At 43.7% G+C, this 27693-nt stretch overlaps 2 protein-coding genes across 4 annotated transcripts in view; both read left to right on the top strand.

Moving 5' to 3' along the window:
* Nucleotides 1-27693, top strand: part of LOC126272024 (retinol-binding protein pinta-like) — a 547678-nt gene that overhangs the window by 325934 nt on the left and 194051 nt on the right. The window lies entirely within an intron of this gene.
* The window catches only part of LOC126272025 (retinol-binding protein pinta-like), a 247316-nt gene that overhangs the window by 138005 nt on the left and 81618 nt on the right, over nt 1-27693 (top strand). For 2 of the 3 annotated variants that reach the window (XM_049974524.1, XM_049974525.1), the window contains exon 2: nt 14490-14650. The exons of the other annotated variant lie outside the window; for it this stretch is intronic. In XM_049974524.1, the coding sequence (XP_049830481.1) occupies nt 14500-14650 (151 nt within the window). In that variant the 5' untranslated portion in view covers nt 14490-14499. The remainder of the gene's footprint in view (nt 1-14489; nt 14651-27693) is intronic. 3 annotated transcript variants of the gene reach the window in all.

Here is a 27693-nt window from a genome sequence, read left to right as displayed (position 1 = left end):
AATTTTCAACATTCGTCTATAGCACCACATCTCAAATGCTACGATTCTCTTCTGTTCCGGTTTTCCCACAGTCCACGTTTCACTACCATACAATGCTGTACTCCAAACGTACATCCTCAGAAATTTCTTCCTGATTTCTTCTTGATATTAGTAGACTTCTCTTGGCCAGAAATGCCTTTTTTGCCATAGCGAGTCTGCTTTTGATGTCTTCCTTGCTCCGTCCGTCATTGGTTATTTTACTGCCTAGGTAGCAGAATTCCTTAACTTCATTGACTTCGTGACCATTAATCCTGATGTTAAGTTTCTCGCTGTTCTCATTTCTACTACTTCTCATTACCTTCGTCTTTCTCCGATTTACTCTCAAACCATACTGTGTACTCATTAGACTGTTCATTCCGTTCAGAAGATCATTTAATTCTTCTTCACTTTCACTCAGGATAGCAATGTCATCAGCGAATCGTATCATTGATATCCTTTCACCTTGTATTTTAATTCCACTCCTGAACCTTTCTTTTATTTCCATCATTGCTTCTTCGACGTACAGATAGAGGAGTAGGTGCGAAAGGCTACAGCCTTGTCTTACACCCTTCTTAATACGAGCACTTCTTTCTTGATCGTCCACTCATATTATTCCCTCTTGGTTGTTGTACATATTGTATATGACCCGTCTCTCCCTATAGCTTACCCCTACTTTTTTCAGTATCTCGAACAGCTTGCACCATATTATAGTGTCCAACGCTTTCTCCAGGTAGACAAATCCTATGAACGTGTCTTGATTTTTCTTTAGCCTTGCCTCCATTATTAGCCGTAACGTCAGAATTGCCTCTCTTGTGCCTTTACTTTTCCTAAAGCCAAACTGATCGTCACCTAGCGTATTCTCAATTTTCTTTTCCATTCTTCTGTATATTATTCTTGTAAGCAGCTTCGATGCATGAGCTGTTAAGCTGATTGTGCGATAATTCTCGCACTTGTCAGCTCTTGCCGTCTTCGAAATTGTGTGGATGATGCTTTTCCGAAAGTCAGATGGTATGTCGCCAGACTCATATATTCTACACACCAACGTGAATAGTCGTTTTGTTGCCACTTCCCCTAATGATTTTAGAAATTCTGATGGAATGTTATCTATCCCTTCTTCCTTATTTGACCGTAAGTCCTCCAAAGCTCTTTTAAATTCCGATTCTAATACTGAATCCCTATCTCTTCTAAATCGACTCCCGTTACTTCTTCTATCACATCAGACAAATCTTCAACCTCATAGAGGCTTTCAATGTATTCTTTCCACCTATCTGCTCTCTCCTCTGCATTTAACAGTGGAATTCCCGTTGCATTTTTAATGTTACCACCGTTGCTTTTAATGTCACCAAAGATTGTTTTGACTTTCCTGTATGCTGAGTCTGTCCTTCGGACAATCATATCTTTTTCGATGTCTTCACATTTTTCCTGCAGCCATTTCGTCTTAGCTTCCCTGCGCTTCCTATTTATTTCATTCCTCAGCGACTTGTATTTCTGTATTCCTGATTTTCCCGGAACATGTTTGTACTTCCTCCTTTCATCAATCAACTGAAGTATTTCTTCTGTTACCCATGGTTTCTTCACAGCTACCTTCTTTGTACCTATGTTTTCCTTTCCAACTTCTGTGATGGCCCTTTTTAGAGATGTCCATTCCTCTTCAACTGTACTGCCTACTGCGCTATTCCTTATTGCTGTATCTATAGAGTTAGAGAACTTCAAACTTATCTCGTCATTCCTTAGAACTTCCGTATCCCACTTCTTTGCGTATTGATTCTTCCTGACTAATGTCTTGAACTTCAGCCTACTCTTCATCACTATTATATTGTGATCTGAGTCTATATCTGCTCCTGGGTACGCCTTACAATCCAATATCTGATTTAGGAATCTCTGCCTGACCTTGATGTAATCTAATTGAAATCTTCCCGTTTCTCCCGGCTTTTTCCAAGTATACCTCCTCCTCTTGTGATTCATGAACTGGGTATTCGCTATTACTAGCTGAAACCTGTTACAGAACTCTATTAGTCTTTCTCCTCTTTCATTCCTTGTCCCAAGCCCATATTCTCCTGCAACGTTTTCTTCTACTCCTTCCCTTACAACTGCATTCCAGTCGCCCATGACTATTAGATTTTCGTTCCCCTTTACATACTGCATTACCCTTTCAATATCCTCATACACTTTCTCTATCTGTTCATCTTCAGCTTGCGACGTCGGCATGTATACCTGAACTATCGTTGTCGGTGTTGGTCTTCTGTCGCTTCTGAGTAGAACAACCCGGTCACTGAACTGTTCACAGTAACATACCCTCTAACCTACCTTCCTATTCATAACGAATCCTACACCTGTTATACCATTTTCTGCTGCTGTTGATATTACCCGATACTCATCTGACCAGAAATCCTTGTCTTCCTTCCACTTCACTTCACTGACCCCTACTATATCTAGATTGAGCCTTTGCATTTCCCTTTTCAGATTTTCTAGCATCCCTACCACGTTCAAGCTTCTGACATTCCACGCCCCGACTCGTAGAACGTTATCCTTTCGTTGATTATTCAATCCTTTTCTCATGGTAACCTCCCCCTTGGCAGTCCCCTCCCGGAGATCCGAATAGGGGACTATTCCGGAATCTTTTGCCAATGGAGAGATCATCATGACACTTCTTCAACTACAGGCATGTCCTGTGGATACACATTACGTGTATTTAATGCAGTGGCTTCCATTGCCTTCTGCATCCTCATGTCGTTGATCATTGCTGATTCTTCCGCCTTCAGGGGCAATTTCCCACCCCTAGGACAAGAGAGTGCCCTGAACCTCTATCCGCTCCTCCGCCCTCTTTGAAAAGGCCGTTGGCAGAATGAGGCTGACTTCTTAGGCCGGAAGTCTTCGGCCGCATATGCTGATTATTTATCAAAATTTAGGCAGTGGCGGGCATCGAACCCGGGACCAAAGACGTTTTTGATTATGAATCAAAGGCGCTGCCCTACAGCGGACAAAAGGAGATGCTGCACGATGTTAGGAGCTATGCCATGACTTTTGTCACCTTAACGTATCTCGTACATACTATAGAACAGACAAGAACGGACATGCGTAAGTTGTAGCTCGGTGGAGCACCTACTGAACGATAGGCTTAATAAAGAGTGGTGATCTGTGCAACTGTTGAGTGAAAGTTCCATTGTCGGCAGAACTGGGTCACAACCTCTGTTGAGCGAGAGAGTTCAAGGTATTGTGGCACACTTCAGAACCATCGCATGTTCAACACGTAGAGGTGGAGGTTGTCGAACAACCGTAGGCTGATGAAGGCAAAAACGCAAATTCAGTATATCCAATAAAGAAGCAATGTAAGCTCGCTTGCCGTCTAAGGTTCTCGAAACAAAAAATGTTGAGTAAAGTTAGCACCGGTAAGGACTCTGCTTATACTTGGGACAGCAGTTACCAGAGCGATCAGGGGGACTCTCAGCAGTCTCCGTTCGTGAAACCAACGAACGAAGAACGTAGCCGTGGTCACAGGGGGCAAAAAATCTTGCAGAAAGCTCCACGTGAGAAACCAGTTACATCGGAATAGGACGAAAGCGATGATAGCGCTTCAGCTCTGCCCCAGGGTTCGCGGCGGCACCCTCGCAGCGAAGGCCACGAGCAAAACAAAACACGACAGGCTGCTGCAAGGTCCGGGACGGTGCGCACGAGAAGTACGGCCCCTGCAACGAATGGCAGTCGGCTTGCCCGCCACACTTCGTTTACGCTCGGCTCTACGCAAGGCCCACGAGAAATGACGTAATGGAAAATGCGCCCACTGAAGGTCGTAACCTTGTCGTGTGCTATCGAGAGCATGCATACATCAAAACGTGCGGTCGAGAATTATTAAATTCGTCTGAAACAGATACTCGCTCACCGCCGGAGGTCACTGCCAGCAATTGTAGCCCAGCAGTGTTGCGCGCTGTGAGGTACGCGCCACGGCCTGTGTTTCTCGTAGGACTCGGGTCCGAAATAGGAAAGCTCACTACCAACTGTCTGGGCGAAAGCGTGTAGAGGGGAGAGAGCAGGAGCAGACGTTGAACTTACATCTTAATAAGTCTTCCTGTTTCACATATGTGCCCTGTAGTGCATCGGTATGATTTAGTTCTTACGACTCTCAGCATAATTAAAATTGAAAGTTCCGCTCAACTACTGTTAAATGAGTTGTAGCCCTTTTACAAGATGTGAGCACCGATAAAATCGTGTACCTGTCAGGTTTAAAACTCTTTTAAATGTCGACCAAGAATCCAAGTGCGGGATCGCAATGGTAGTCAACCAAAAGTTAGATTTTAAAAAATGTCTCCGGATTCCCGAATGGACGTGGAGTAGCCTTTACTGCGGAAGCCGTGCAGTTTGTTAATGTTTAGGTTCCTTCACGAAGAGACAATAGACGAGCTCGTAACCGGTTTTCTAACGTGTAATCACCACTGCAAGGCCGCATCGTCGTCGTAGGATTGGAAGGCGAGTTTAATTAATGGCCACTCGCGAGTAGATTTCCGCCTCCGGTCAGGACTACGGGTTAGTTCAGCGGGTATCTCTGACGCGTCTGACACGCCGATCTGAAGCACTTCGTTTCGAACTAACGTCCAGACTCCGCCAGTCGGATTTAGTCTTCCCAGTCTGCCCGCAGCCCAGATCCGTTCGAGATTTTGCGGTTTATCTACATCTACATCTACACACATACTCCGCAATCCATCATACGGTGCGTCATGGAGGGCACCTCGCACCACAACTCCCTGTTCCACTCCCAAAAAGAACGACGGAAAAATGACTGCCTATATGCCTCTGTACGAGCTCTAATCTCTCTTATCTTACCTTTGGGGTCTTTCTGCAAAATATAAGTTGGCGGCAGTAAAACTGAACTGCAGTCAGCCTCAAATGCTGGTTCTCTAAATTTCCTCAGTACCGCTTCACGAAAAGCAAGCCTCCTTTCATCCAGAGATTCCCACCCGGGTTCCTGAAGCATTTGCGTAACACTCACGTGGTGATTAAACCTACCAGTAACAAAACTAGCAGCCCGCCTCTGAATTACGTCTATGTCCTCCCTCAATTCGACCGGACAGGGAACCCAAACGCTCGATCAGAACTCAAGAATAGGTCCTATTAGTGTTTTATAAGCGGTCTCCTTTAGAGATGAACCACATCTTCCCAAAATTCTACCAATGAACCGAAGACGACTATCGGCCTTCCCCACAACTGCCATTACATGCTTGTCGCACTTTATATCCCTCTCCAATGTTGCGTCCAAATATTTAATCGACGTGTCTGTCTCAAGCGCTACACTTCTAATGGAGTATTCAATCATTACAGGATTCTATTTCCAATTCATCTGCATTAATTTACATTTATATACATTTAGAGCTAGATGCCAATTTTTACACCAATCACAAATCCTGTTCAAGACATCTTGTATCCTCCTACAGTCACTCTCAACGACACCTTTCCGTACACCACAGAATCATCAGCAAACAGCCGCACATTGCTATCCACCCTATAGAAAAGATCATTTATGTAGATACTTCCATGGGGCACTCCAAAAAAAAAATGACTCTGAGCACTATACGACTCAACATCATAGGTCATAAGTCCCCTAGAACTTAGAACTACTTAAACCTAACTAAGGACAAACACACACCCATGCCCGAGGCAGGATTCGAACCTGCGACCGTAGCAGCCTCGCGGTTCCGGACTGCAGCGCCAGAACCGCACGGCCACCGCGGCCGGCTGGGGCACTCCAGACGATACCCTCACCTCCGATGACCAAGGACCCGCGCAAACTCGACACACCAGAGGGCACGGGTGACGGTTTACAGGGGCAGTGACTGGGGCTCACCGCAGGCACGTTTTATAAGAATTTTGTTGTTTGTAGTACATTTTCGCAGTTTGAAAGTAATGTACATCTTTGAGAGGAGAGAAAGCATGGCCATTGCTAGGAAGAAATTTATGGTGGTCGCCGACTGTTTGGGCCTTTGTGAAGTACAGTGATTTTTTTAATACTTGTAAAATACTAGACATAGCACAGTTATATAGTCACATCAGGTAATGAATATATTACAAGCAACATTTTATTGCTGCTCGCTACAGTGTTAGTATATGCAACTCATCCCACCGCCCCACCTCCTTCACCTCTTTCAAGACTCTTTGAAGAGGTCCACGCTTTTCTGAGATTATTTCTGAAATTATTTACGGTATTTTAAATGCGTCTGTAACTGTAGGAAAATGATGATTTTTGTCACCAAATGCGTTTGCTTTCATTAAAATAAAGGGTCATCATGGACAGTAAGGAATGATATTTGCAGTCTGGCTTGCTTTCTGCATCTAAAACAAATTTGCAAAAAAAGATGTTGATGTTACTTGAGATATATTTTGTCTGACTTCCGCTCACGCAGTCGCCTTGAATGTTTTTGAGGTATTCCCTCGTTTTGCACTGTTGTTACCGTTTATAACACTTTGCTCCACAGTTGGTAGACTGTCTATAAATGTTTCAACCATTCCCATTGCACGCCCTATTTCTTACATTCTTCTTTCCAAATTGATAATCTGTCAGTTTTCACAAAAAATGTTCAAATGTGTGTGAAATCTTGTGGGACTTAACTGCGAAGATCACCAGTCCCTAAGCTTACACACTACTTTACCTAAATTATGCTAAGGACAAACACACGCCAATGTCCGAGGGGCCATTCGCACATCACTTTTCACAGACAACGTATTTCACGAAAGAGTTATACAGCTTTTGTCGATGTGGTCATTGGTCCAACCCTCTTTACTATTACTTGTAGCAACTAAAACTTGCATTCAGCTAAAAACCACTCATTCATCAGTGACAAATTTCAACTAACGCCTACATTTTGCTGGTTGCCACGTTAAAACTTGCTTCTTTTGGAAAAACAAAACTGAGTTAATACAATGTCATCTCGCTGACATCTTAATGCAGTTGCAGCTGCAATAGAATACTGAAACAGTGGTTTATCAATTGGGGAACTAAGGACAAATCAGGCCAAAGCTTATGAGAAAACGAATTCTCGGTATAAGTACAGAAGTATCCGTTAGGCCAGTGCGGCGAAATTTAGCGTTGACTGATTATGGGACCGAACGACTGGCGCGAGTGACTTTGCTGTCAGCAGCACATCACCTGCAGCGCCTCTCCTGAGGACTGGAAAACCGTGGCCTGGTCAGATTACAGGTCACAGTTGGTAACAGCAATTGGTCGTGTTCGAATGTGGCGCATACCCGAAAAGCGATGGACCCAAGATGTCGCTGTGAAAGCTGGCGGTGGCTGCATAATGCTGTGGTCTGTGTTTACACGGAACGGACTGGGTCTTTTGGTTGAACTCATCCGACCATTGTCGAGGGAATGATTTGGCCTACCAGATTGCTCGACAGGAATCCCATAGAACGTTTACGGGGCCCAGTTGAGACGTCAGCTGGTGCAGAAAAGCCTGCATCGGCAACACTTCCGCAGTTGTGGAATGCTGTAAAAGCGGCATAACTCAATATTTCTGCACGGGTATTCGAACGACTTGTTGAGTCCATCCCGCGTCGAGCTGCTGTACTACGCCGGGTAAAAGGAGGTCCGACACGATATTGGGGGGTATTCCACGATTTTTGTCACTTCAGTGTGTTTTACGGATACTTTAACGCGGCAATTTTTTTTTTATGGGGATGCTTCCATCTATGGTTAAGTAACGTACAGACTACCACGTTCACGACCATTGCAATATCAGAAAGCGATTGTGCGACAGGTGTTATCAAATGATTCGTATACTCCGCTTTGCTTTCTGTTACGCGTAGCTCGTGGTTGCTCTTCATATTTTGACATTAGTGAGTAGGCCAACCCCAGTTTAACACAAGGTTGGAGTTTGGTTCCTACGACACCGGGATGGTTCGGCTCTGCTGACAATGCGTCATCTCTATTTTTGCTGAAACGAGAAACACTGTTGTAAGATTCCAGTCCTTCGGGAGGGAGTCGGGTTAATTCTTCTGCACCACTCTTCTCCATTTTGTCAGCCGAATATCTCGTTTGTTTACACTGGTGATGCCCCTCTGATGATGTTCGCTTGATGAGTCACTAAGGGAGATAACCTTTCTGTAGTACACGACTCAAAATGCACTTTGCAAGCAATTCCCTTCGCACCGTTCCCCAGACACTACCAATACCTATTTGCTTTGAAACAGATTCTCGTTGACAGGACGTGATAGTTCTATGTGATCGCTGTTGGTTAGTATCTTTTTACAACCACTGTACTTACATCGTCAAACATGAATGCCTGTAATGTAGGCTGAAGCAATTAAAAGTTGTATCAGCACCATTAACTGCTGCAGCAAGCTGGCACTGTGGCTACGAGATCTGCATGGATTACCCCAGGGCGCCTCCTATCCCAGTACAAACTCCAATTCAATCTTCACCCTGTTGCTGTTCCTCTTCTGAGGTGTGAATTAGAATTTGTATTGGTGAGGGAGATGCAGCGCGGTAGTTCGTGCAGCTGTGGCATCCACAGTACCACTGTGGCGCAGCAGTCATTGCATATGCCTAATAAGCAGAAGTCATGTTCTTTACTGGGCTACGTGTGCAAGGAGGAAAGAAAGAGATAGATTTTCCCACTCATCACTGAGTGGAAATTGAAAATTTTCCTCAAGATTTGTTCGTACGTGAAGTAAAAACACTGTTCCGGTACGAGTAGCACTCACGCACTGAATACAAACACTTCATACATATCAGTACTCGGAACACCGACGATTTTTGCCTGTCTCGAAGCTGATACTGGCAAGATATCGGACCCAAGGACTACAAGATTTTGAAGAATGTTTTAATTTCAATTATACAAATGTCAAACATGAATGCCTGTAGTGATGTAGGCTGAAGCAATTAAAAGTTGTATCAGTACCACTAACTGCAGCGGCAAGCTGGCACCGTGGCTACGAGATCTGCATGGATTACCCCAGGGCGAATCCTATCCCAGTACAAACTACAATTCAATCTTCACCCTGTTGCTGTTCCTCTTCTGAGGTGTGAATTACACTCCTGGAAATGGAAAAAAGAACACATTGACACCGGTGTGTCAGACCCACCATACTTGCTCCGGACACTGCGAGAGGGCTGTACAAGCAATGATCACACGCACGGCACAGCGGACACACCAGGAACCGCGGTGTTGGCCGTCGAATGGCGCTAGCTGCGCAGCATTTGTGCACCGCCGCCGTCAGTGTCAGCCAGTTTGCCGTGGCATACGGAGCGCCATCGCAGTCTTTAACACTGGTAGCATGGCCGCGACAGCGTGGACGTGAACCGTATGTGCAGTTGACGGACTTCGAGCGAGGGCGTATAGTGGATATGCGGGAGGCCGGGTGGACGTACCGCATAATTGCTCAACAAGTGGGGAGTGAGGTCTCCACAGTACATCGATGTTGTCGCCAGTGGTCGGCGGAAGGTGCACGTGCCCGTCGACCTGGGACCGGACCGCAGCGACGCACGGATGCACGCCAAGACCGTAGGATCCTACGCAGTGCCGTAGGGGACCGCACCGCCACTTCCCAGCAAATTAGGGACACTGTTGCTCCTGGGGTATCGGCGAGGACCATTCGCAACCGTCTCCATGAAGCTGGGCTACGGTCCCGCACACCGTTAGGCCGTCTTCCGCTCACGCCCCAACATCGTGCAGCCCGCCTCCAGGGGTGTCGCGACTGGCGTGAATGGAGGGACGAATGGAGACGTGTCGTCTTCAGCGATGAGAGTCGCTTCTGCCTTGGTGCACATGATGGTCGTATGCGTGTTTGGCGCCGTGCAATTGAGCGCCACAATCATGACTGTATACGACCGAGGCACACAGGGCCTACACCCGGCATCATGGTATGGGGAGCGATCTCCTACACTGGCCGTTCACCTCTGGTGATCGTCGAGGGGACACTGAATAGTGCACGGTACATCCAAACCGTCATCGAACCCATTGTTCTACCATTCCTAGACCGGCAAGGGAACTTGCTGTTCCAACAGGACAATGCACGTCCGCATGTATCCCGTGCCACCCAACGTGCTCTAGCAGGTATAAGTCAACTACCCTGGCCAGCAAGATCTCCGGATCTGTCCCCCATTGAGCATGTTTGGGACTGGATGAAGCGTCGTCTCACGCGGTCTGCACGTCCAGCACGAACGCTGGTCCAACTGAGGCGCCAGGTGGAAATGGCATGGCAAGCCGTTCCACAGGACTACATCCTGCATCTCTACGATCGTCTCCATGGGAGAATAGCAGCCTGCATTGCTGCGAAATGTGGATATACACTATACTAGTGCCGACATTGTGCATGCTCTGTTGCCTGTGTCTATGTGCCTGTGGTTCTGTCAGTGTGATCATGTGATGTATCTGACCCCAGGAATGTGTAAATAAAGTTTCCCTTCATGGGACAATGAATTCACGGTGTTCTTATTTCTATTTCCAGGAGTGTAGAATTTGTATTGGTGAGGGATATGCAGCGCGGTAGTTCGTGCAGCTGTGGCATCCACAGTACCACTGTGGCGCAGCAGTCATTGCATATGCCTAATAAGCAGAAGTCATGTTCTTTACTGGGCTACGTGTGCAAGGAGGAAAGAAAGAGATAGATTTTCCCACTCATCACTGAGTGGAAATTGAAAATTTTCCTCAAGATTTGTTCGTACGTGAAGTAAAAACACTGTTCCGGTACGAGTAGCACTCACGCAGTGAATACAAACACTTCATACATATCAGTACTCGAGAACATCGACGATTTTTGCCTGTCTCGAAGCTGATACTGGCAAGATATCGGACCCAAGGACTACAAGATTTTGAAGAATGTTTTAATTCCAATTATACAAATGTTACATAAAGTCATTCAGGAGGCAAGCGATCATTATCGTAGTTCTGAAATTAATCTGAATGGGTCGGAATGGTGAGAGTCAGACAAACTAGTTTGTTTATATTTGTTTCACATACCACTGGAAACGCCTTATCTACGTGCATCAATCACTCCTGGCTATCTGGTGATTAATAAATACGGAGACGCTTCATACGAGCAATAAAGTCACTTCTTGCCTCATGTTTAACTTTTATCATTGCGACCCAGATTTTTTTTAATTTCAGATTTAGCGTCGGATAGTAATGACAAAAGAAAAATTTTTTTCGTGTTAAATAATTACCAATTAACAATTTTAGTATTTTTCTCTTTACATGTAATGTTAAACTTTTCTTCTTGCCAAATTTCATGATTGTAAACGAAAGGGAAGTACCCTGCAGGTTCTGATGAGTGAGTTTTCGAGTACCAAATTTTTTGACTTAAATGGCTGTGTATTCTGATTACAATGACTTAGAAGATAAAGTTTTTATGACTCCAAAGGCCTACAGACCTTTGTATTTCATATAAATGGCCATATCATTCGGTGGCATTGACTTAGAACTTTACATATGTAGCACCACTAAACGCCTATAGAGCACTGTATGAGGTGTGATTGGAAAGTTTTAAGAATGGATCCGCTATATCTTATTGGTATGGCGGGCAGGTACACGGCAGGTAGGTAGAGAGTGAGTCATTGCCTTGTCCTTGAGCGCCCTCTGACAGGAAACTGCTTTCCTTTTATTCAGTTCATTGCGACAGCAGGTTGAGTGCGGATCTGTTAGGGCTTATTGCTTGATTCTGTCTGTGTGGAAATTGACGTAAAAATGGAGCAAAGAGTTTGTGTGAAATTTTGTTTTAAAACCGGGAAATCAGCTTCTGAGACTTACCATCTATTATACACCACTTTTGGAGGTAATTGCACGAGGGATATTCGGAAAGTAAGGAACGATCGGTCGCAAATTGGAAAATGCGGTGAAAATCTGATGAAGCTTTGCACAGATGCGTTGGGCGCTGTGTCTAGTACGCCCGTCGATCGCATCATGTCTCTCTTTTCAGTTCTGAGCTCACAGTGAGAACGTAAAGATCGCTAGAAATTTGCGTCTCCCGACAAGTATGAGGGCCTAGTGAAAGATTTCGACTGAAGCTATGCAATCCACATAACATAACAGTCGTGCGGTTCGTTCCACACGACTATTCTCGGATGCACACTGCAGGGGTAATGAAGATGCTGGTACAGCGCTTTCGGTGTGAAGTGTTTGATCACCCACAATACAGTCCATAATTTGCTACCCCTGTGGTTCATCTCTGCTCAAATGAACCGCAGGCTATGAAGACAATATTTTGACACAGACAACGAGCTGCAGTCCAGGATAGAAAATTGTCAAAAAGCACTGGCGGGTGTCTTCTAAATGAGGGAATTGAAAAGTTGCTACAACGCTACGACAGATGTCTAAGTCTGAGCGGCGACTGTGTAGGGAAGTAGATGGAAGGTGTAGTTAACCGTTGTGAATAAAAGAGTTTTGATTTTCACTGTGGCTCCCATTTCGCGACCTATCGTTCCTTACTTTCTGAATAGCCCTCGTATGAGCCAGTCAAATGTTTTTGTCTGGTTTAACAAATTTAAAAGTAGCCGCGAAGCATTTGAAGATGACTCACGGTCCGGCCGTCCATCCACCTCAAAGACGAACGAAAATGTTGTGAAAATTTGCTACTTAGTGCGCTCAAATCGTAGACTTACGATTAGAGAGATAGTTGATGAACTTAATTTAAGTTTCTATGCAGTCCGGTCAATTTTCACTCAAGATCTGAACATGCGTCGAGTGTCGGCAAAATTCATTCCAAAAGTGTTTTGAAGTGACCGGAGACAATAACGACTTGACCCAGGTTTGTTAAATAGGGTAATTACAGGTGACGAATCGTGGGTATATGGGTATGATCCTGAAACCAAAGTGCAGTCTACGCAGTGGAAGCCTCCAGGTTCACCAAGACCGAAAAAAGCACAGCAAAGTCGGTGGAAGGTGAAGACAATGTTGGTGGTTTTTTTTTTCGATTCTACCGCCTATTGTGCATCATCGATTTACCCATGGAGGACAGAAAATTAACTAGGAACACTACAAATATGTCCTTGAGCATTTGCGCAAAAAGGTGCGGAAAAAAGGCCTTCATTGAAGAAAGACTGATGTTGGGTGCTACAACATAACAATGCTCCGGCTCATCGTGCCTTCTCCATCCTTGAATTTTTGACCAAATTCAAAATTCCTGTGCATCTACAACCGCCATATTCCCCTGATTTGGGCCCTGCAGACTTCTCCCTGTTTCCTAGACTGGAATATTCACTGAAAGGGAAGCTATTTGACTCGACTGAACACATTCAGGTAAATACGAAGAGCGTCCTTAACACACTTCAGGAAAAAAATGCCAGGAATGTTTCCGAAAGTAGAAACACCTTTGGGGTGGGTGTGTTCAGTCAGAAAGGGACTATACGCATCGCAGTAGCATGTAAGCACCACCATTGTACACTTACAAGCCAATTCATAAAACTTTCCAGTCACACCTCGTATGTGACATAAATTTAAACTTGATACGTATATCCGTTCCTGAGGTTTTTATCAGTCGGACAGACAGACAAAATATCCTTGTTACGTAAATTAAAAGTTGACGGCTGAGGAAAGATAGGAAAGGGGCTATTGATGTCAGCGGCATCGGTGCTTTATGTGGAAACAGCGGCGATGAGCGAAAATATATGCCGGACTAGAATTCGAACCTGGGATCTCCTAATTAACAAGTAGTTCTGTTAATCCGTTAACTACTGGGTCAGTTGCAGACATCCTTCATGCCCGCTACTTAGAAATTCCCTCATAAAGTCGGACGTAGTTGTCCATTCGAACTGAAGGCGGTGGATTTATTGTCCATCGACGTGAATACGTTTTATGAACACGTGTTAACTGTTCTTGTAGACATGTCAAAATGAACAGACACCACTCTTTCATATAACTGATGCCCCTCGATGGGCAACGAATCCACCTTCTTCAGTGCAGACGCTCCTACGCCCGCCCTCCTGCGAGAACCTCAAAGTAGCGGACAAGGCCGGCAGATGGGTGGACCGAGAGGCGTGCTGACGTCGTCCGTGCGATCACAACAAACACCTGTCAATGTGGCGTAGTGCTTAAAGCAGCTGTCTAGAAAGCAGAAGACCTCAGGTTCGAATGCCGACCTGGCACACATTTTCACTCGTCGCCACTGACTCCACATCAAATGTCGATGCAGTTGACAGCAATAGTTCCTTCCCTTTCGTTTCCTTTCTCCTTCGTCCACCTTCAGTTTACATAATATCTATCACAGCTGCAGATTCCGCGTGGTCTCTGTTCTTTCGGACATCTTCAAAAGAAACCAGGCACCAATCATTTAGTTGATGCAATAAGGGTTCCGTTTTCACCGATTGAGATACGGTATCCTAAACACTGTTTCTTTTCGAATGAGCAAAGAAATAACTGGTCATATTGCACCGTAGCAACAAATATCTTTGTCACGAGAGGCGAAATTTGCACCCAAGGCCTGTACTTTTGACAACTGTGAGTATCGGCGATGACTTTCTGGAAACGCGCCCTTGCTTCTGTTTACAGAATACCAGCAATGAGCGATCGCTACAGCTTCATCCCTGCGACGCGGGAGCAAGTGGAGACCATCAGGAAGAAACTGGGGACAGACGAAGAGGACATCAAGAGGGCCATCACGTCTGTTCGAGACTGGCTCAGGATGCAGCCGCATCTGCCCGACGAGATAGGTCAGTCAGCTTTGTGAATATTATGGTTTACTTTTCTAAACTCCCCAAACCATCATTGTGATTTTCGAGTTCATTCCTCAAACTATGATTTCGCTCTTCCATTTTGAACAAGTCGTTTCCAAACTTTGCTGATACAGTGGTTAACTAAACAGTCCAGTCCTAGTGCGGTTTGCTTAAGTGAACTGGATCTGTCATGAACAATTTTTGTTATCTGTGTAGAGCATAGAGTAATGACCAGTTACAGAGTCACGGATTTCTCAGCCAAGTGCCCGGTGAACTATTAGGAGGCACAGAGAGACCTAATTGGCACGTTTTGGGGGCAGAATTTCACTCATACAATTTGCCTCGCAACCACGAAAAACCTCCGGGAAACCTCACAGACTCGAACGCTCCACTCGCTGGTTGGATTTCGATAAATCAATGTCTGGATGGTTCTCATCACTAACACTACATATTGGTGGATCCAGAACGTCAGCACTTTCTTAGTGATTTTAGGCAGTTGTAAGTTGTAGTAACGAAGCACTCTTCCTGCAGACAGTACTAAGGGGAGAAGAGCAATTAAGAGCTGATACAGCAGCTCCTGCAGTAAATTTGATCCCTGAGTCAGAAGGCACTGTAAATACGAGTATAGTGCACAATGACTGTATGAACGAATGTTGAAATATTTTGAAACTGCTGTGGACAGCAGGAAAATAAACCGACGGAAGTTGAGATAATATGCTTCTGAGATTTTCGTTAAACATGTTAAGATGTTCCAGATATGCTTTCTTTTGTTTATTGGTACTTCATCTCCAACAACCATATGGGCAGGTAATGGGCTGTCAGTGATACTGTCATTCGGCTGTTCAGCCAATTGGGTAAGTAGTACGCACACAGACGAAAATGCTATAAATTTAAAGATGATAGGTTTACAAGTGATTTTAAAATTTTTTAAGATGAAGGTTTTGTTTAAAACAAACTTTACTTTCATCGTCGTTAATTTTAAATAGGAATACTGAAAAGTGAAACAAAATCATAAGAATACATTTGAAAGAGGATTTAGAAAAATATGACTTTAAGATTAAGCATTACACTCTCATTGAAAATGAAGAGTAAATAGAAAAGCTCGGAAGGGGAAGGAAATAGACACTTGATTAGGTAGGGTGGAACTGTAGTTGGTAGGATGGGCAAATATCGGACCGATTTCATTGCCTGTTGGAGGGAGACGGTTGAAATTTCGTTGGGAGGGGATGTGGAGAATTTACAGGTGTGGGATTGATGCAATGTGCCGGCGTAGGCACGGCAATTTGTCAGGATTGACTATCGGGAGGCAACTAAATTATTGGAGTCGAGTTTGCGGATGGTGATGATTGCTCGAAGGTATTCAGTATAAGAAGAGGTGGTAATCCGACGTGGTATAGGATCCATATGTTGGTAGATAAACGTATGCAATAATTGCGGCAAAGCCGATGATCCATTGCACTCAGTGCTGCAGGAAACAGAAATATGGAAGGTTCAAAGAAAGAGTGAAGTGGTGTAGTGGGTTTCCTTAGAATGGAAAGAGTACAGGGAACGGAAAATTTATCAGTGAATGAAACAAGTGCACGGAAAGCACTGCATGTCCGCCGCAATTGCGACTCTCAATCCGATCTTTGGGACGGTGGCTGTCCTCTTAACTCGCAGGTGTTGCACAATGAGGGCTTTCACTTGCTGGACAGTGCCACCGGTATGGGATGTGGCGTTCCAGACCGGGCGTCATAAACCAACAACATCCGTTCGTTTGCGCCGCGCCTTGACTCTTGCCACGTACGTAAAATGCTCTTTGTATATTTATGCCATTCGCTGATGAATTTTCCTTGCCCGAATTCCATCGACTGTAATTAAACGCGCTCCTCCATTCTGCCTTTCTTTTGAAGCTTCTATTTATCTGTTTTCAGCACACGTGAGTGCAGTGGACGTGCTCTACCCGTAGTCACGTGGGTGGGCACTCACATCCCTCTAGCGGCGAATTTGAGTCTTCTTAGCTGGCAGGCAATGGCGCTACGATCTCTACAGCGATTTTCGTTACACAGCGTCAGGTCCGTTTCCTTTTGAATGCTCCTTGAAGGCGGAGCGAACTGCTACGAAATATCTGCATAGCACGTGATGGATTGGGTCACGATTATATAGATGCGGGGGAAATTGGATGCGTGTAGCCCCTTTGTGCGGCCAGTTAGTAGTTTTAGCAGTTTTATTCTACAAAAGTCATGGGATAGTGATATGTACGTACACAGGTGGCGGTAGTGCCGTGCACACAAGGTGTAAGAGACAGTCCATTGGTGGAGCGTCATTTGCATTCAGACTATTCCTGTGAAAAGGACTCCGTCGTGATTATGGCCTCACAGCAGGACTTAACAGACTTCGAACATTGATTGGTAGTTGGAGCTAGGCGCATGGGACATTCTGTTTCGGAAATCGTTAGGAAAGTCAATATTCCAGGACCCAAAACCTGAAGATTGTGCCCAGCGTACCAAATTCCAGCCATTATATCTCATGATGGCCAATTCAGTGGCTGCCGGCTTTCACTTTACGACAGAGAGCAGCGGCGTTCGGGTAAAGTTGACGATGCTAACAAACAAACAGTCCTGCGTGAACTAATGCAGAAATCACGTGGAACTTATGACGATATATCCGATGGGACAGTGCGGCGAAACTGGTCATTAATGAGCTATGGCAGCAGAGCACTGACGCACGTGCATTTGCCAACAGGACGACATCGCCAACAGCACCTCTCCTGGGCTCGTGACCATATTAGTTGGACCTTAGACGACTGCGAAACCGTAGCCTGGTCAGATGAGCCTCGATTGGAGTTGGTAAGAGCTGCAAGCAGCCATGGTCTAGGGATGGTCAACGTGTTCAATCAGAGGATAGCTGACCTCTGTAATAATAAAAAAAAAAACTGAGTGAATGAATCAAAGATGAAATTGCACAAGCATCATGGTACGTCCACCCCGACCAACAACGAACAAAATGACATGAACAAAAAAGAAAAAAGGAGAGTAGCGTCTTTCATTATTAGTCGAAACGTCTGCATTCCTCCAACGCTTCAATTTTGAATAAAAAGCTCAACACTGGCGGCAAAATATCTCTGGGATAAGAAATCGCCCTCATACTGCCAAAGACCTTTTCAAACAGGGTGGAGGAAACGACAGAGGTTCAGGGCAGTCTATTGCCTTTGGGGTGGTGCAGCAGAGAGTAGGTTGCTGTGGACAATTCAATCTAGGGTTATTCTCATCAGAATCTACAGCAAACCCAACCGACAACAATAGTTCACGCATACATGCCGTCGTCGCAAGCTTAAGATGAAGAAAAAGAGAAAGTATATGAGGACACTGAACTGGTAATTCAGTATGTAACTAGAGATAAAAATCTAATAGACATGGAGGATTGCAATACTGGTGTAGGAGCAAGTGTAGAAGAAACAGTCACGCTAATATATGGCATTGGTAGTAGGAATGAAAGAGGAGAGAGGCTAACTGAGTTCTGCAATAAATTTCAGCTACTAATAGCGAATACTCTACTCAAGAATCACAATAGGAGGAGGTAAACTTGGAAAAAGCCGCAAGATAAAGAAATATTTCAGTTAGATTACATCATGGTTAGGCAGAGATTCCGAAATCAGTTATCCGATTTTAAGGCATACCCAGTAGCAGATCACAATTTAGCAATGATGAAGAGTAGGGTGAAGTTTAAGAGTGTAGTCAGGAAGGATAAGTAAACGAAGAAGTGTTATTCGGAAGTACTAAATAATGAGAAGGTCCACTTGACGTTCTCTGAGGCTATAGATACTACGAGAAGTAATAGCTAAGTAGACAGTTCAGTATAAGAGGAATGAACATCTCTGAAAAGAGAAATCACGGAAATTAGACAGGAAAACGTCGGTACAAAGAAGGTAACTGTGGCGAAAGCTGGGTAACACAAGAAACGCTTCAGCTGATCCACGGAAGAAGGAAATACAAAAACGTACAGGAAAATGTAAAAATACAGTTTACTTAGGAATGTAAGAAACACGAAGCGCAGGGAAGCTAAGACGAAATGGTTGCAGGATAAATGCGAAAAAATCTGAAAGGATATGACTGTCGGGAGGACAGACTCATCAAACTCAAAACAACCTTTGGTGAAGTTAAAAGCCAGCGTAGTAACATTAAGAGTGCAATACAGAGGAGACAGCAGATGGGAGGAAGGAGTACATTCAAGGCCTCTATGAGGGGGAAAGACTTGTCTGAAGAAGCAATAGGAGAAGAAACACGAGTCGATATATAAGAGGTAGGAGCTCCAGTATTAGAATCAGAATGTAGAAGAACTCTGGAAGACTTACGAACAAATATTTCTAAAATTGTTAAGAGAAATGGCAGCAGAACGACTATTCGCATTGGTGTATAGAATGTATTAGTACGGCGATATACCATCTCACTTTCAGAAAAACATCATTTACACAATTTCGAACACTCCAATAGCCGATAAGTGTGAGAATTATCGCACAATCAGCTTAACAGCTCATGCATTCAAGATACAGATGACAATAGTATACAGAAGAATGGAAAAGAAAACTGGGGATGTGTTAAGTGAGATGTGTTGGACAACGATCAGTTTGGCTTTAGAAAATGTAAAGGCATTGCAGAGGCATTTCTGACGTTGTAGCTAATAATGGAAGCAAGACTGAAGAAAAATCAAGACAGGTTCATAAGATTTGTCGACCTCAAAAATCGTTCGACAGTGTAAAATGTGGCAAGATATTCGAAATTCTCAGGAATATCGGCGTAAACTATATGGAAAGACTGGTAATATGCAGTAGTATAAGAACCAAGAGGGAATAAGAGGAGTGGGAAACGAAGAACGAGGTACTCGGAATAAAATGGATGTAAGACAGGAATGTAGTCTTTCTCCTCCATCGAAGAAAGATGACAGCAGTGCGAAGTAGCAGAAATATGAAGAGTGAGAAACTTAACTCAATACTGGTGATCACGAAGTAGATGAAGTTAAGAAATTCTGTTACCTAGGCAGTTAAACAAGCAATGACGGACGGAGTAAAAATGACATCAAAAGCAGGCTACTACTGGCAGAAAGGGCATTCCTAACCAAGAGAAATCTACTAGTATGAAATAGACGTCTTAAATTGAGTAAGACATTTTTGATAATGTACGTTTGAGCACAGCATCGTATTTTAGTGAAATACGTATTGTGGGAAAACCACAAAAGACGAGAATCGAAGAATTTGGATACGGTGTTGCAGAAGATTGTTGAAAATTAGGAGGACTGATTGGGTAAGGAATGAGGAGGTTCTTCAGAGTATCGGCAAGAAAAGAAACATACACAAAACTCTAACAAGAAGACGGTAGGACATCTGTTAAGACATCAGATAATGACTTCCATGGCAACGGATGAAGCTGTAGAAGGTAAAAACTGTTGAGGAAAACAGAGACTGGAATAAACCCAGTGAATGATTCATAACGTAGATTGTAATCACTACTCATTGACAATGAAGAGGAATTCGTGGCGGCCCACGTCGAACTATCCAGTAGACTGATGATTCGAGGGTGGTGCACACCCCACCAAGCCATGCATCCAAGTTGTCAACATAGCACTGTGCAGGCTTCTGGTGGGCTCGGCAATGGTTTGAGCTGCGTTTGCATGGAATGTGATTGGGTCCTCTGGTCCATCTGAACCGATCACTCACTGGAAAATGTTATTTTCGGATACTTGGAGACCATTTGCAGCCATTCGTGGACTTCATGGCCGCAAACAAGGACGGAATTGTTATGGATTACAACGCGCCATGTCAGCGGCCACAATTGTTCTTGATTTGTTTGAAGGACATTCTGGACACTTCGAGCGAATGATTTCCACACCTACTGAATATTAATCGGGCATGGACGAAATCCTGCAACGCTGTTTATCTTTTTCAAACATAAAATTGCACGTATTAGTTTACTACGTATTCAGTAATAGTTTCACATACAAAAAGTCAGCAGCATTAAGCCATGCCTGCTACAACGAAATCGTCGACACTACAACATTTCCACTCCGTCTAATTTGCCTTCCATCATATGAACAGTCTAGCAAATGACGCTTGTTAGTTACTGGCCAGAATAATACACAGAAGAATAGTATCAGTTTCGTTTCAGAAAGGGAAGGGATACTAGTGAGACAATTGTCCCAGTGTGCTGAAAGATAGTTTCAAGGAAACAGCCAAACTTCGAAGAATTTGTGGATATAGAGAAATTCTTTGACAACGTAAGACGAAGTAGGGTGTTCTCAATCCTTAAAAGATTGGGACAAAAATACACAGACAGACGAATGTTCTGTACAAACTCAAAGTGTGAGGAATAAAATTGAAAATGTGTAAGACGATGTTGAAGCTTATCATCCAGTTCAACTTTTAGGTCGAAGGAACAATAAAAAAAGTGAAAGAAAATTTCGAAAAATAAATACTCGGCGGTTATAATTAAATAGGGCTGCTTACTGAGGTCCAGGGTGAATTGTAATTATAGTACGGCACCGTAAAGTGACAGAGGGTCTAGACTAGTATTAGACTTAGTACGTTACCACAGGACCGATTTACGTTGGAAAAAAATAGTTACAATTTTGCCCACAAAGTGCAAATCTGGATCTGTAAATGCAAGAAAGACGTTCAGAAATGTTTTCATATCTAATGGATTAGTACGGCATGTTGGCAGAAAGGTCAAAGAAGGATGAAAAACACATTCTGATTCTATTATTAAGCGCCACTCACACATTTCTTCAATATAAGCGCCGGAGACGTCGACGAGATGGTGTACAGCGCCAGATTTGCCCCTGGTGGACGACCGTAGTTACTTGCCACACTGGACTTCCGTGAGTAGCAGCACTTTAATGATAACCCGCTGGTGTAAGTTCAAGGGGGGCCAGCAGCGAGTGCTGCTAATGTTAGCAGACGATGTACACCTGCTAGCCGGATGTAAAAAAGACTTAGTAGACCTGTTGAAAGGAATGGACAGAAGACATAAAATGAAATATAGCCTGAGGATAAAACAGGACAAACATGAAGAAAATTAAGAGTACTAGGAATGACATAATGACTTGATTAGCAAAAAAATATGGAAAGATACAGTATTAGATGTAGTAAAATAGTTTTTCTCTCAAAAAATCTAGATTACACAGTGGTCGAAGCGAGGAAGACACCAGTGGCTGATTCGCACAGACGAAGATCTCTTTCTTAAATAAAGTACCTCTCTTCTGACTGATGTGTTGCGGCCAGTCACGAATTGCCCTGTCGTCCCAGCTACTGAATCACAAAGTAGCACTTGCATCCAGCGTCCAGATTTGCTCACTGAATGTATTCCGGCATCTGTGTTCACCCACATCCACTACAGGTGTCTCTAGTACCATAGAAATTACTGCCTGTTGTCTCAATACGTTTGCCATCATCCTGTCCTTCTTTCTTGTCAATGTTCTTCATACGTTCGCATTCTCACCGAGTCTGCGGAGACCGCCTCACCCCTTATCTCATCATTCCACCCAAGTTTCAACATCCTTCAGTAGCATCCGGTTTTCCGACTGTTCACTACCACAAAATACTGTGATCCAGATGTACGTTCTCAGCAATTTATTCCTCAGATTATGGCAGATGTTTGATACTAGCAGACTTCTCCTGGCTAGGGAAGTCCTCTTTGCTTGTGACAGTCTGCTTTTTATGTCCTCATTGGTTCGTCTGTCATATGTTATTTTGCTTCCAAGGAAGTAATTTCCTGGACTTGGTCTACTTCGTGATCCCTAATACTGATGCTTCATTTACCACTAAATTCCGATTAAAATTAGTTGATAGTTGAGATGTCCAATGTTGCAGCTGTTTTCCTCCAATCTGAGCGCTCAACGTCACGCCCGAACCGTTCACCTTGCCAAACTGCAGCAATAATTAGTTCACTCCCTGTTCCTTGTCTGATCGTTTTGGATTCTGAATCCAGGGTTCACCCCTTTTATTTCGTATTTCACTACACAAGATAATCACACACACACACACACACACACACACACACACACACAAAGATGCTAACGAAATCCACATATTTCATATACAACACTTAGCAAACACTGATGGATCCCTCCGCACAAGACGTGATTCAGGGTCATTTACACAGTTATTAAAACCACAAAGGTTAGATAAGATTCACGCGACATGGCTTGAAGGCCAATTTTTGAAGGCTGTCAGTTAACTGTTGCGACTGCGACACCTAAGTCATAAATACAACAGCATTTCGTGGCGTAATGGCATAGCATAGTGGTTAGCGCTGTAGAAGATTTAAGGTCTAATCTCATCAAATACAGCGGAGTTTTTTTATTTTTGTACAGCCAACCTAATGTCTTCACCTATAATTTTTATCCATTTAATAGTTATATATATATATATATATATTTATTTATTTCTAACACTTCGCCATGTCGTTTTGATCACCATACTGACTTTTCTATTTGCTATTATTTTTTTATCATTCTGTTTTTATTTGGAATCTGCTTGCGTCGTTTATAATCTGCAATCAAGTGCCAACTGGGATTGCTCATATGTTGGTAACACGGCATGCCATGTAGCCAGTGTGAGGATAGTTTCAGGTAAACAATGACAGTGAGAAATTACAGTTTGCTTTTACCGCTAAAACTGAAATCTTGCTGCGGAAGATGGCTATGCAGGCAAGCATATTAAGAAATTTTTATTTCCTGAGCTTGATCGTAGTGGTTAGTCTTAATAGCAATGAACAAAGCGATCGTGATTTTAGTCTCTCCCACAGATTGTCGATCGCCATTTTCAACATTGGACGTTTAACTTAGGTTAGGACATGACTTCAAAATCAGGGCTACAAAACCCAACGTATGTCGCATTTTAGTCAGTGGTCACTTAGAAACTTTCGACAGAGGATCTGCCATTTCTGTCATACCTTGCAGCGGCCGCTTCCAACATTATACTGTTATACTCCAACAGCACTTGTGAAGTGACCCACCTGTTTGTGCGTCGCGTACAACCCAGAGGTAGCCGACAGCGGGTGCGGCAACACTGCAGCGGCAAGTGACAGACGTCAACGATCTAGTAATTATAATCGGACTGCAGTCACTTTCTTGCTACGCAGCGTCCCTTTTGTCTTTCTTCATTTTACTCTGAATAATGTTGATTCCATTCAACACGTGTAGTAATTTTCAGGTCACCCAGAACCAGTTCAGCACAAGACTACAGATGAACTCGGTAAGGGTGGAAGAGTATATGCCTAATTGTTTCAAACTTCATCGAAACATGTGTCAAAGAGCGGCTAGCAAATGGTCCACTTGACTCGGATTGGCAATTTTGGTTTAATCTTGCGTCCCGAAACAACACCACATTACTGAACAAGGGTCGCAAGAACATTTACTATCATGTGCGAGAAAATTTTGTAAGTCTCCATCCCAACAGAATAAATGTCAAAAAAATCGCAACCTTCTGTGGTAGTATAGTTTACCCTGAATAAGTGGTAGCATGATTCTTCGTATTTAAATCAGTATAGTTATGGGGACAGAAGAAACAATGACTATCAAACGGAGGGAAAAATTATGCAAGTCTCCATTTCATCAACAGGCATAAGAATCGGGAGTTTTCAAAGACACATTAGCTTAACCCGAGTATTTCATGTAATACACTTCATTATAAGTGCATCAAATATTTGTATGGGGACGTAACAATCACTTACTAATTACCACCTTGATACTAGTTCACACACGTGGCCAAGTTGTGGTAGCCTACCCCAGTACAGAAGTTCGGACACACATGATTATTTCTGTAGTATCTTGCACTCATGCACTGTCGTATAATTATGTACTCGTATGTTGTATCAGTTTATCTGGCCCACCTTCCTATTAACGCCCGTTGACACAGTTTCGTGCCAAAGTGAATAGGCACATTTTCATGAGTCAGAGTTCTAATTCTCCGCACAAATTTATTATTTCGTCATCTAACTACACGAAACTGTAGTAAGCTACTGTTTAGTTTAGGAACAAAACTACACTTTACCAATGTGGCAGTTGCTCCAACGGACCACATGGCGGGAAACCAAGTACACAAAGAAAACATATCACAAATCAAAAAGAATGCCCCAAAATATCACTGTTAAAGAAACACCGCATTAAAACGCATTAGATTAATTAACTTCTGTTACGCGCAAAGCAATATCACGACCTTGAGCTTAAGGTCCACGGTGCGTGCTTGACCAAGGCCCTAACGCAAAGTTCTTTCTGAAATTAAATCAGATTACGAAGGTAAACTACCTCATGGGGGTTTCGCGGTGATCTCACTCTTGATTTCAACACCTGGACCTTAGTAACGAACAGACTTGAAACATTGTAATACCTTCGATAATATTACCATAAAAGCGAGAGCTAACTCTTCAGCGTCTGCACAGCGCCGCTACTCAGGAACCAGTATCCGGCGGGCCACATCGCCTAACAGTTCCACGTTCAAAAGCGGGGGTGGAGGGGGTGGTTCGCCAACCTGACGGAGCCAATGCTCGTGCCTTTGCGACCTCTCTGACCTGACTTGCACACTTTGTCTTTGCCAAACTTGTTCGGGCCTGGGGGTTGGTACTATCCTACCACAGAACCACTCTATTCGTACGACGCTACAACTTCTCAGTAAGGCTTTCTGCAACTTCACATAATGTCTCACTCATACAGACCAGTTTGAACAAGGGAAAGGATGCAGGGAAACGTGGAACACACTAAATAAGATCGATAAATAAATAAACAAACGCCGTTTGGTGCATTCTCCCCTTTTTGTTACTAACTGATTTATTTCTGCAGAGAAAAACACTCTCGCTATTAATTCTCTTGTACTGGAAATTTAATGAGAAAAATGTGTGCAAGAAGTTCAGTTTCAACAATTTCGGGTATCTTTGAAGAAAATGGACTCAGGGCTGTCTTTCCCATGGAACGACAGTCTAGTACATTTCTTCAATTGGTGCCACGAGGAGAAGACCCTAATCTCCACGCTACACCAGTCTGTTACTTTTTTCCACATGTTATGCTGGGGTAGGTTCAAAAAGTACATAGTTTGAAATAGTTAGCCCGCATCTCGTGGTCGTGCGGTAGCGTTCTCGTTTCCCACACCCGGGTTCGATTATCGGCGGGGTCAGGGATTTTCTCTGCCTCGTGATGGCTGGATGTTGTGTGATGTCCTTAGGTTAGTTAGCTTTAAGTAGTTCTAAGTTCTAGGGGACTGATGACCTAAGATGCTAAGTCCCATAGTTCTCAGAGCCATGTTTTTGAAATAGTTAATTTGAGAAGACCACAGAAAAGGATATCATTGACACAGTGACCATTGTCGCAGACATTCAGGACATTACAAAAATTCTATAAATGAAATCACCTTAAGTAGCTAATCACAGTTATATAGGTTGGTACCCATTACGTAAACACACTGAAATGTCTTAAGACATAAGAACCAAATACTCATATGAAGGGTGACTGTTAGTGTATCTCAACACAGAACACAGTATGTTCCATGAAAATCATCGAAAAAGAAGAAAGCGTTCATTGCAATCAATAACATAAAACACCCATCCTTCAATAGCCCAACACACACTTTATGATTTATATACTACCTAGTAACCAATCAGAAACTGTGATAAAGGGAATACATATTTTAAACTGATCACTACTGGAGACAATTAGCTCGTAATGAAACTCCTAATAAAATATTTGAGACTGATCACTATTTGAGTCTATTTGCTGATAATGAGCCTCTTCATAAATAATCTATAATTAACTCCAAATCGCAAATTAAACTAGTACAAAATTATACAGTGGCACATTATGTAGGTCACAAGTTTCATGGGAGAAGCAACTTTGTATTTTAACACATAAGATCACTAAATAAATAAACAAACGCAGTTTTGGTCTATTTTCTCCTGCTTTTTACCACCTGGTTTATTTCTGCAGAGAAAACCCTCTCGCTATTAGTTCTCTTGTACCGGAAATTTAATGAGAAAAATGTGGAACGGTACAACAAGTTCCGTTTCAATATAATACAGTTAACGTCTGTCATTAAAGTCTAGTACGAATTATAACGGTATTGCCACTGCTTTGCATCCAATCCACGTTTATTACCCGCGTCTGCCCATAGATTCCGCCTTCTTTCCTAATAATTTCGGATCTCTACGTCAGATATTGACATGCAACTACAGGACAAGGGCACTCAAAGTATACGGCTGGAACACTGTTGAGACCTCTTCGCTTGTTGAATGACGGAGCATGGAGTGCAGTGGAGCAGATCAATAAGAGCTCCGGGTGCTGACGATACAACATTAGCGGGACAAGAATTTACTAGAGTAAAGTTTACAACCGTATATTCTCCTCTGTGGGTGCGTCCAGGCCGGCGACGGTGCGGCACGCAGTTTCGAAACTTGCTGACATTGCCCTAGAAAGCTTCAGCGGACGTAGTCCTCGGCAGACAGCTTACGTAATCACAGTGCCGGGTGGAAGGCAGGCCTCGTAGGCGAACGGCGTTGTCTGTATGCCAGGCGTGGCGTCGCAGGACCTCCAGAGCACTCTCCTTGACGTCGAAGGGTGACCTCTCAGCAAGTCTGCGTGGTGCGGAGGTGAACAAGAGCATAGCACTTGCTCCCAGGTAAGGCAGGGGGTATCAGTGACTGATAACAGATACCACTGCAGTAGTTAGCTCACCTCCCGAATACTACGACACGTGGACAGTGTGTCAATCACCATCATTTCAGCTCATCAAGCCGTAGGTAGCAGTCTCCAGGTCTTATCATCAATGGTTGCAAGGCTGGAAGCTCACGGCGACCAAGCGTTGTCACCAGACAGGAGGCAGAAGTCATATCGCTGAACAATAGCAGCGCATCACTGGTTGGGCCTGATAGCTGGTGTACAGCAGTATAAAGACTGCCGCAAAGGCTCGGAAGTCCGAGCATGTCTTACTACCAGTTTGAGGCAGTGACAGTACGATGGGCCTGTGATGAACTAGTGTTACCTACATTTCCGAATGGCTTTCAAAACTGCAAGTTTTTGCTTTT

The sequence above is a fragment of the Schistocerca gregaria genome, chromosome 5 (assembly GCF_023897955.1).
Source record: "Schistocerca gregaria isolate iqSchGreg1 chromosome 5, iqSchGreg1.2, whole genome shotgun sequence".
Classification (NCBI taxonomy): domain Eukaryota; kingdom Metazoa; phylum Arthropoda; class Insecta; order Orthoptera; family Acrididae; genus Schistocerca; species Schistocerca gregaria.
Note: the sequence above shows the minus strand (reverse complement) of the source record. Positions and strands in the feature narration are given on the sequence as shown.